Raw genomic sequence first — 11,606 nt, 5'->3', positions numbered from 1 at the left:
TTTTTTGCAGTGTACATATTAATAGAAATCTGTAATCATTATTGATTGTTTTATCACACACTGAATTTGTGATGTTTTTACGTAAGGAAAGATTTAAAGCACAGTGCTACTCCAAAATAAGTATTTGTTAAATTTCTAGTAATTCCTGCATGTAATATATGATTTTCATAGTTGGAAAAGTATCAATAAAAATGTTGGGAGCTGCGTTTGATAAATAAATGTAAAAACATAAATTTTTCTATTAACAAGGTTTCACACCAGGAATTTTCGAAAATGAAACAATCTAACAATGAAGCTAACTTAAGAGAAGAAGTTTTGAAGAATTTAGCTGCTGCATATGACAACTTTGTTGAACTTGTAGCTAATTTGAAAGAAGGCACAAAGGTATGGTGTACTAAAAAAACAGTAGCTATCCAGTATAGATGTGAATATGTAATTTGGGAAGTTAATTGTTTTTTTTTTCCAGTTGGATCAAAAAAAAATTTTTTTTTGCCTTGAATTTGTTAGCTTTAATGACTTTTGCCTCTGAGAAGTTTGTTATAAGATCTTAACGAAGGTGGCACCGTTTCATGGGAACTTTGATGAATTGTGTATTTCACAAGGCAGAACGTGGTTTAAGATTTGATGTAACAGGAATTAGCCCAGAAATATCAAAAGCCAATGACACCTTTTTAGGAGAGGGATGTGGGGGTGGAAAGTTGACCAATTTGAATGACTTATGAGGAAACAGCTGTTCTGTGGTGGGGAAGGTGGGTGGGTGGGTATGGCTTTTATATTCTGTGCTTTATATTGGGTGATGATAGACTTGTGATCTGTTTGAGTCTCTGAGTGCTTACTAAATATGTTTTAAGTATTTTATTGCCTATTCTTTAAAGAGTTTAAGGAAATGCTTGTATTTTTAACAGTTACTTTCCTTATGAGGGAACAAGTGATTTTTAAGTTTTCTGGCACATCACTCCTTTGGTACTTTAATTCCATTATGATCATTGGATAAAGTTATCTAGATGTAAATACAGTAGATAATCATGTAAAATGCTCTAAAGAGTGGGTAGAAATACTGCAGAGCCTTTCAAAATAGAGAGGATAGTAAAATATTTTAATTTCGTTTAATAAAATGCTTTGTTGAAATAGACAAGTGGAAATTCTTCTAAGGGCTTCTGAAATGATGCTGCGTTTTTGAAGTGAATGTGCAGATCTAGTCCTTCCAGTGAAATAGGGCTGGTGTGTGAGGAATTGGGAAAATGTACAAAACATGGTCTGAAACTTTTAACTTGTTACAATTTTATTTTTAGTGACTTTGTTCTCTAAAAGCGATTTTATTTTTATTTTCTTGAGGAGTCTTAGCTCATATTTAATATTAAGTTAGACTTAAGTAGCATGACTGTGTCTAATGTAGAAAATTTTAATTTTTCACTTTTAACTGTCATTGACAATTGAGCTTTAGGTTGTGTTCCTCAGATTAAAAATTGTTCTGTTTTTTAACTTGTATTTGTTCTTTGCTTATAGTTTTACAACGAGCTGACCGAAATCCTAGTCCGGTTCCAGAACAAGTGCAGTGATATAGTGTTTGCACGAAAAACAGAAAGAGATGAACTCTTAAAGTAAGTTTGTTTTCTGTATTAAATTGTACTTAAAATATTTTTGTTTAAAAAACCAACCTTGTGGAGACTTTTGGGGTAAACTTGACAGTATGAGATAGCAATTTCTTTCCTTTGCTCCTGGGTATTTTATAAAACAAATAAGCAAAAATCTGCATGGTCCGGAAACAAAAAGATAGGAAAGAGCAGAAACTCTAGATGTAGGAATTACAGTGATGTCACTGAAATGATAATAAAGCAGCTCAGGGTGGCAGATCTCAGGAAATGCTGATAAATGTAAGTAGTTTACTTTGTGGTGGCAGATAGGTTCCTTACATAAACCAGAGGTACAGAACCTGGGGAAGATGGTGAAATCACTTTCTGAAGGAGACTACTGAGAAAGCTGGGCCAGTAACAGGACTCATTCCATGCTTAGTAGTCAGTAGAGAGTTGACACAGCATTGATATGAAGAGACTATATTTATCAAGGTGAAAAAATGGACAAAATGTAACAAAACCTACAGATCAGCGGTTCTCAACCTGTGGGTCGCCACCCCTTTGGGGGTCCAATGACCTTTTCACAGGTGTCGCCTAAGACCATCGGAAAACACATATATAATTACATATTATTTTGTGATTAATCACTATGCTTTAATTATGTTCAATTTGTAACAATGAAAATACATCCTGCGTATCAGATATTTACATTACGATTCATAACAGTAGCAAAATTACAGTTATGAAGTAGCAACGAAATAATTTTATGGTTGGGGGTCACCACAGCATGAGGAACTGTATTAAAGGGTCGCGGCATTAGGAAGGTTGAGAACCACTGCTATAGATGAAGAACATTCACCAAAATAATATTGTCACAGGACAGGTGAAAATTCTGAGCTAACATTTTACTATGAGGTAAAAAAAGGGTTAGGAAGCAACCTTTCTAAGGCACATCGAAAACAAATGCCAGATGGTGAGTAAACAGGTGATAAAACGTGTCAGAATTCATGAGAGAGAAGAGAAAAACACCATCACAGATCTAAGATGAAATGGGAAGGAACACAAAAGGAGAATATAGACAGTGAAGAAAACACAGGAACACAGAGCAGAAATGAGGAAGTCAAAAGAAAATGAAACCAAAGTAAAGATAGAATTAGAGATGGGCAAAGAAAAACCAAGATTGAATTATTATATCAAAAGGCTTATTACCTAATTTATAAAGAACTCCTATAGTCAAGAGGAGGAAAACCCAATGGAAAAGTGAGCAAAGGATGCAAACAAATATAAGTGGTTCTTAAGAATAAGAACCACATTCCAAAGAAAATGCACACATTGAAATTACTCAGAAATAACACTTTTCAGATTGGCAAAAATCTGGAAGTTGTTTAACATGCTTTATTAGCACACGTGCATTGCTGTGAGAGTGCACATTGGTGCAGTCCTTGTGTGGAGCACTTTAGCTACCAAGGTCAGGATTACAAATCCATAGATCCTTTATTCTGTTTTTGAGAATTTATTCTGAGGATACATTAGTATATGCTTGAAATGACATATTTATGAGCTAATTTGTTTCTGCATTGCTTGTAGCGGTAAAAGAATAGAAACAAACCAAACATCCAGGACTGATGAAATGAATGAAGCTGCAGCTGTACACTGAAATACTAGGCAGCTATTTACAAAAAGAGAGTGTTTTCTGTTTGCTGATATGGGAGGTTTTCTAAGATAGTTAATGTACAGAAAAGGTTAGGCACAGAACAGTTTGTAAAGTATGTTTTTTTTGTGTGTGAAAAGGGAGAGGCTCTATGCATTTGAATTGTTTTATTTATGCATAAGAAAACTCAGGATGGGCTCCTAAGAAAGAATAGTGGGTATCTTTCTGGGGAGTGAATGGTGGAGTGGGAACTGGCAGGCAGGGGTCTTTCACTTTTTAAAGTTTTGAGTCATGTGAAAGAATACATAATCTTTTCAGATAATTACATTAATCTAAATAATGGGATTTCATGTTTTTATAGTCAAAACCAAGTATTCTGATTTTAACTTTTTGGATTGTGTTCATCCACCCCCTCCACTTTTTAGTTTTTGAGCTGTAGAACTTTTTGCTCAAACTCCGTCTTACAGAGAATCTCAGTTTGTAAAATAGATAAAAATGGATCTTGCTCAGATCCAAGCAGGGTACAGGGCTTATAGCTGGACCTTTGTTAAAATCACTGTTATGCTCAGGGCCTAAATTCTTTAAACATTCTTATTGAATGTCAAATAAAAACAAGAAAAGTATATATAGATGTATATCGTTGAATTTTCATAAACTGAGCACTTTTAAGCACCCCAGAAGCATAGCTAATGCATCCACCTAGTCATTATCCCCTCTCCCATAGCAATCACTGCCTTGACTGAGCGTGTAGACTAGTTTCTCCTGTGTTTGCACTGTATATAAATGGAATCATATGTACTCTTTTGTGACTGGCTTTCACTCAACATTATATTAGTGAGATTCATCTGTATGATGTTCCTGTATGTATTTCATTGTATGAATATACTACAGTCTTATTTATCAGTACTATTTTTGAGTATTTGAGTAGTTTTTAGTTTTGGGCTATTGTAAATAGTGTGGGAATGAAGGTTCTAAAACACACTGTCCAATATTACAGTTAGCAGTAAAAGAATAGAAACAAATCAGATGTCTAGAGCTGGTAAATTAAATAAAGGTACCTCTGTATGTTGATACTATGCAGTCACATGTACAACTTAAAATTTAAAATCCCAGGTAGCCACATTAGAAAAGCTAAAAGAAACAGGCAAAATAAAATTCAATAATACATTTTGTTTAACCCAGTATGTCCAAAGTAGCATCATTTCAAAATATAATCAATGCAAAAATTATGAAGGAGATAGTTTATTCCTCTCTCCCCCACACTAAATCTTAGAAATCTGGCATGTAATTTACACTTATAGCACATCTGTTTTATTTAAGTGAGATTTTGGGATGGATTTCAATTTATCGTGGTAGAGGGGATTTAAAAATGTTTTTCTGTTTTTTAATACTGTATTTTAATGGTCTTTTCAACTATCTCTTTTATGAATTTACCTTAGTAATATATTTTGAGATCTCTTTCAACATGAAATAGCTCAGTGCCATACTTTTTTTGAATATCTTTAGAAAGTATTTATTAAGAAATTTATAAAATGGTTTGAATAGATTAGCTCTCTCACCTGTTGTTATGGTTTCTGTAAATAGTGATTAAAATATTAGCGAGATGACTATGCGGTGACTATGAGCTGCTGTAATTTTCTGGTTGTTATATTAGGAGTTTCTCATCTAGAGGATGACCTCTTATTAAGACTGGGCAGAAGCTGTAGCTGGTTTGGCTCAGTGGATAGAGCATCAGCCTGTGGACGGAAGGGTCCTGGGTTTGATTCTGATCAAGGACACATGCCCGAGTCTCAGGCTTGATCCCCAGTTGGGGTGTGCAGGAGGCAGCCAGTCAATGATTCTCTCTCATTATTAATGTTTCTATCTCTCCCTCTCCCTTCCTCTCTGATATTAATAAAAATATATTAAAAGAAAAGAGAGGACAGTCGTTTAGGTCCACTTGCCCAGTTTGACATCTTCCTTACTCTAGCTGTAACTATGATCTCTGAGAGTTTTCCTTTTTTCCTAGGCGTCAGAAGTAGCATAAGAACTAATTTCATTTTATTAAATAGGAGGGAGAAAGAAGATTTAAGGTAGTTCTAGTCAAGAACATAAACGGAGCATGTTTTAAAATAGCATCATTGTTTTGAATCTATGTTCTGTGTTTCATGTATGAAGAAAAGCACCTGATATTTTATGTGTGTTGGGTTTTCTTCTATTGTGTTAATTTCTAACACTTGTCTTTAATAAGGGACTTGCAGCAAAGCATTGCCAGAGAACCTAGTGCTCCTTCGATTCCTACACCTGCCTATCAGTCCTCTCCAGCAGGAGGACCTGCCCCCACTCCTCCAACTCCAGCGCCAAGAACCATTGCGGTCAGTAAGCAAACATTTGTACATGGAAGTTTACATTAGTGACAGCTTGCTTGCTGTAAAGGATGGAACAGACTTCATGTTGGATAAATCTGTTGTCACCATTTTGATCAGGTGACCAACGTGATGTTTTGCAGTGTGAAGAATTCTTGCCAAAAAAATCTTTAACTTGAATCTAATCAAGTCTTTAGAACCATCTTTTCTAAAAGGGGATGTCATAGAAAGAAAAAAAAAATAGGCAGAGGGCTTGTTTTAGGTTGAAAGAGTGGAAAGATTCATAATAACCAAGTGCAATACATGAATCTTGATTGGATCCATAAAAATACATGTAAGAGCTTCTTTTGGTGATAAGTAGGAAAACTTAAATGTGGAGTGGATACTTGATGATATTAGGGAGTAAGAGTTAATTTTCTTAGGGTGAAGTGGTACTATGATTATATAGGAGAATATTAGAACTTACATGTGTATTATACTATTCTTTTAAGTGTTCTGGTCTTTAAAAAATTTCATAATATGTTGGGATCAGGATGAGATTACAATAATAAACTGTACCTAACCTGCTTCTTCCTCCCACCTCAGTTGTCTAATCATTGGGAGAAGCAGTGAGCAGTAAATGATTAAATATTGGGCATCAGGAAAAGAGCAGTGGCTACCGAGGATCCACAAATTGGAGAATTAGCCCTAGCCTGTTTAGCTCAGTGGATAGAGCGTCAGCCTTCGGACAGAAGGGTCCCAGGTTTGATTCTGGTCAAGGGCACGTACCTGGGTTGCAGGCTCCTCCCCGGCCTGGGCCCTGGTTGGGGCTTGTGCAGGAGGCAATCAGTCGGTGTGTTTCTCTCACATCGATATTTCTGTCTTTCCCTCTCTCTAAAAAAAAAATAAAAACAATGGAAAAATATCCTCAGGTGAGGATTAAACAAACAAACAACAAATTGGAGAATTATTCCTCAACTATGATACATTTCTAGAGTAATAAGCCAACATTTAAGAATGGGAATTACAAGTATATCTAATTGGAATCTGTAGAGTTTCTCTCATGCCCCCTCATTTATTTTAATTGATAACAATTTGAAAGAAACATGAAACATTTTGTAGTTAATGCTGACTTTTCCTTATAGCCTAGTAAGCCTCAGCCCCCAGCCCGGCCTCCACCTCCTACGTTTCCAGCAAATCGAGCACCTGCTGCTGCTGCCTCAGCTCCCGCAGTGACTGGGACTCCTGCACCTGCTGCATCCCAGACTCCTGGCTCAGCTCCCCTTCCACAGGCCCAGGGGCCCCCCTACCCCACCTATCCAGGATATCCCGGGTAAGGCGGAAACTGTGTTTATCCCAGTGAATCAGCTAATCATCTGCTCTGGTTAATCTGTTAAAAACAGGGTTGTCGCTTCTCTGAATGGATGTGTCATAAATGAATAATCTACATTGTCAGCTCATGCAGAAGTAAAAATAATGTTATAGTCACTTATGTGAGTAGTTGGGATAGCCATTTCCAAGCATATTTATGTTTTTAGTTTTTACATACTGGGTTTATATCAAATCTCTTCTGTATGGAATTCAGAATATGTTTCCTTGATCTTATTTATTTAGGTGATAAACAAGTGCCTTTTCTGAGCTTAGCGTGAGCCAGACTGATACGGCCTTATTTATATTCCTGTACTTTGAAATCTTTGCATATTGATAAACTGTTGAGCAGAAATTTATGTAATTATGGAATGTATTTTCTTAAAGATCTGCTTTCTTTGTGATAATTAGTTAAAAATCAAGACATTTGACTATTTTTTAAGTGTGCTTCAAACGTTAAGTCCATTCTGTCTTTCCACTATTAAGAATTTTTACAAATAGTAAATTTATATGCATTACAGTGAACTTGATATTCTTTCATTTCAATTAATAACAGGATTAGGAACACTTTTCTCTAACAGGTACCGTGAAACAGCTGTTTTCTTCTCTCCACTGTTCTCTAATAGACTGAGAAATGGAGACAAATGGCTTTCTTGGAAAAACTGGTATTAGAATAATTATAGTATGTTTTGTTTTTTTCGTATTTGATTTATCAATCCAATTCTTTTCTTCTTCCCATCAGGTATTGCCAAATGCCCATGCCCATGGGCTATAACCCTTATGCGTACGGCCAGTACAATATGCCATATCCGCCAGTGTATCATCAGAACCCTGGACAGGCTCCGTTCCCAGGACCCCAGCAGCCTTCATACCCCTTCCCTCAGCCCCCACAGCAGCCTTACTATCCACAGCAGTAATATGTCTGCTCAGAAGCTCAGCTGGTTCAGTTCAAAGGGAAAGAATACTAATCTGCAATAAGTTACTAAACTCCATGCTCTGGTTAATATAATGCACTCTACTCTGAATGCAGTGTATAATTTGTCTGCGGCTACAAACTGAAAGCTGTGCCCCAGTTCCACATTTGATTGCACATGTGAGATTTGCTGCTTTTGCAGTATAAACACTAGGTATACTAGGATTTGAAATAAATTATATTACAGTTCATAAAAGTTGAAAATAAGAAATTAAACCCACAAGAGAAACCTTTGAAATAAATATACTTATGTCTACAGAAGCTGTGATTGGGTTACCAGATACTTACAGTGATGGTTTAAATACTGATATTCAAGAAAACCAAGTTTTCTTTCTCTTTTGGTTTATTGATTTGGTTTAATTTCCATTATGCTATTTTGCATAATCAAAGCATTGTAATCTTATAATTTAAAAATAAATTACTTAAGAACAGTTTTTATTGTTATGTTTTGTCATTGATTCTCATTACTGTCTAATTTCTTTGTAGTATTAGTCTCATTTTATATGTACATGAGTTAAACAGATACTGTGTTTAAGTGCATGATTAGTGCAGGTTAATAGGTTCAAGTACATTTTATGGGAAATTGAAAAGTATCATAGTTTATCTTTCATGTGCTGATTAATATATTAATTTTGAAATTTATTTTGAAAAGTCCTATAATGTGGAAGGAACACAATTGGTACCAAAGATTCTCCAAATAAATATACAAATAAATATGTATATTTAATGTTTTATTAATTTCTCCCAAGAAATTGGTACAAATTCTGGTAATTATTTTTTTTATAACCTGGTTAAAATACATTATTTACAATACTGTCTAATATAAACGGGATTGTTTAAAGAAAATTTACTGTGCCCTTCTTTTTTCCACCTTACTGTCTTAACTTGGTAACATTTAATGCACAATGTATGTGAGTAGATTTAAGCCCTTTCATTTTTATGCTCCTAAAGATTGGACTATTTTATAATTCAGGGAGCACACAAAACAGTTGTTGGGAGCATATGCCAATTCTGGAATAGGCTGTGTATTTAATATTAATCTCTGCTGTTAAAGATAACTAATCACTGTATAAACCTCAGTAAAAGTAGTGAGCCATGCTTCATGGAATGAGAAAATGAGAAAGGAATGAGTTGTTTGATATCACAGTGGGATCTGTTCTGCGTGAGATTCATTTCTGAACACATCAGGCATATGAGCAGTTTTCCAATGGATTAGTTTATGCTTATTTATTAAGTTTTAATGCCTACATTTTCTTGCCTTATTGTTTCATTTAAATGGTACTGTCACTTGGTACACTGTGGTTTTCATTGGCAGTTTGGGTTTATATTTTAAATGTTGGACTGAAGGTGTGATTGTAAAAGAGAATGAATTGGTTTTAAAATATATGTATATTTCAAAATCTTACTTTGTTGTATGTAGAAAACATGAAGGCATGTTACTGCAATATAAATTACCTTTACATGGAATATTACAGTTGGTTTAAAGTCCAGTAGTTAAAACCTTGGCAAAAGATAGGTTTTTACATATCAAAGCTAAGTTTTATTAATGTGGAATCATCAAGTGTGACATGGCTTGTTTGACTCTTGTGTAAATGACATTTAAGTTATACATTCTTATTACTCAAGGTGTCATATACTAACATAAGATACTCCGTGAGAGGGGTATTCCAAATTGCTAGTTTATAACTCTTGCTAATGCAGAAAAAAACGAAAACAAAGTTGGCCTGAATATTCTCTTGGGGAAAGATGGTGCTGAAGAAAGAGTAAGTGCATCCAAAGGCCAAAAGAGAAGTTATCAGGCCTTTAGCCCATTTCCCGTGCTAAGCTAGGCCTGCTCCCAGAGCGCCACGGGAAGATGGTTAAAAGATTCTAGGAGAGGGGGCCCAGCGCTGGTGCCAGCCTCTTCCAGCATGCCCGAGCTGCTCGGCAGCCTAGCACCATTCCTCCTGTCCGCTCACTCACCCCTTAGGTAATCCGGGATGCTTCTTTTGGCCATCTGTGTCTAGGTGCCGATGACCAAGGGTCGGCAGGCCTCCATCGGCAGGTCTGTTTATAGGCCTGTCTGCTGTCATCCTGATGGCTCATGGAAAGACATTTCTCTGAAGTCCATTACATTCTAGCAAACAAGAATGAAGCCTTCACTGGGCTCATTTTTATCAAACTTTTTTTATCCTTTGCTTAGCTTCCAATATCCTACAAAATCCCTGAAAAAGGTGTCCCGGATAATGCTGTTTTGGCGATAGGAGAGTGTCTCTCTAGTTCAGGTATGTTAATGCCCGTGTTTATAATTAGACTTTTTGATGATCTTTTGGGAAACCATTCCCAGTCCATTTAGGTTCGACTTTGGAACACTGTTTCAGAATGGATTATCCTTCCAGTGATGGAGTTCTGGATAGAGAGCCACAAAACACTAACATTTCTTTTTCTTAGTCGCAGATGGGTGGTCTGATCTCTCAGTCTCGTGTAAAGTACCGGGCTGTTACTCTGCCCCTTGCTCTCTATTCTCAGTTAAGAAAAATACTCATACATCACTGCAGACCATTCAGTCCTTGTGATATAACCATGTACCCGTACCCCCAGCTTTGCAGTGTTTAATCTCCCCTCCCCAAATCTAAATGTTACAGAACAAAGACCAAGATTTCACAGCCTTCTGTCCCTGACCTTCTATCCCAGTGTTGAACTAGCCTTTCTAGTCCAACACATTTTGTAAAAAGTTTTCCATGAGAGCTTTACAGTTTGCAAAAGTGCTTTGTACAATGCAACTTGTTAAGTAGGTTTTAGTTTGCTAGTGGGAATTTTTTTTTTTTATCAGTATATCTTGAAGAATTTTGCTATTAACCTAGTGGCATCTTTTTTTTTTTTTTTTTTTTTAACAACTGCAATTCTTAGTTGATTCACGGAACAGGATACAAAGTAGGAAAAAACTGCTATAGTATTGTTATTACTAGTTTAAATGTAGACTTTAAAACTAAATGGTGATTATAAGATTTACATGGAAGAGCAAAGAAGGAAAAATTCTATTTTTAAAGAAAAAGAGAATATTCAGGCTTTATTTCTGGTATGAAGTTTATATTTTTAAAAAATCCTATATTATCACACCAGAGATTTTAGATTCTTTTCTGGTTACAAACATTGCTGGTAGTTGGATTATATTTTTATTGTATTCATTTCTCTTAGGGGGAAAATTGTAAAGAAACAAAGAGGTTCCAGATGAATGTATCCTGGAAATAAAAGTTGAAAGATTCTTATTTCTTTGGAGTATGAATTCTTATTTAAAGTCCTTATTCTTCAGCTCTATAGTTTCTGTAATTTCTTTAACAAATGGTGGGTTGGGAATAAAAAAATAATAGCCACTTTGACTAAATGCATGAGACTATAAAACGCAGACAATGTTTAAATGTTTTCCTAATAGCTGTCCACCCTATGATTTATCATGGATGGACCATGTTTTTCGTTATGATTTTCCCTCAGTTTTTTCAGATGACTAATTTCAAGTGTCATTTTCTGGGTTGATTTTTTGAAACTGTTTGACAAGTATATGTTAATTGAGCAGTGGAGGGGGTGGTGAAACGTGTTTATCTTTTAAAACATATTTTCTTCCTCGTTCTCCCATGTGCTGAGGTCAGCTGCAACTGTTTTATGTAGCTCAGAATGCACAATTTGTCCTAAATTGTTGATTTTGTATCCCTTTCAACAGTTCAGGGTGAATAAGCTAA

General features: G+C 35.6%; 1 protein-coding gene across 4 annotated transcripts in view; it reads left to right on the top strand.

The window, feature by feature from the left end:
* The window catches only part of PDCD6IP (programmed cell death 6 interacting protein), a 45,986-nt gene extending 34,845 nt beyond the window's left edge, over positions 1 to 11,141 (top strand). For 2 of the 4 annotated variants that reach the window (XM_006087540.3, XM_006087539.3), the window contains exons 14-18: positions 250 to 384; positions 1,507 to 1,601; positions 5,456 to 5,579; positions 6,695 to 6,882; positions 7,660 to 10,754. In XM_006087540.3, coding sequence (XP_006087602.1) covers positions 250 to 384; positions 1,507 to 1,601; positions 5,456 to 5,579; positions 6,695 to 6,882; positions 7,660 to 7,834 — 717 coding nt within the window. In that variant the 3' untranslated portion in view covers positions 7,835 to 10,754. Of the gene's footprint in view, positions 1 to 249; positions 385 to 1,506; positions 1,602 to 5,455; positions 5,580 to 6,694; positions 6,883 to 7,659; positions 10,758 to 11,067 lie in introns of those variants that run through there. The other 2 variants (XM_014454785.2, XM_023752933.1) reach the window with 2 other exon arrangements.
* The last annotated feature ends 465 nt before the right edge of the window (positions 11,142 to 11,606 follow it).

Source organism: Myotis lucifugus, unplaced genomic scaffold (assembly GCF_000147115.1).
Source record: "Myotis lucifugus unplaced genomic scaffold, Myoluc2.0 scaffold_39, whole genome shotgun sequence".
Lineage (NCBI taxonomy): Eukaryota > Metazoa > Chordata > Mammalia > Chiroptera > Vespertilionidae > Myotis > Myotis lucifugus.
Note: the sequence above shows the minus strand (reverse complement) of the source record. Positions and strands in the feature narration are given on the sequence as shown.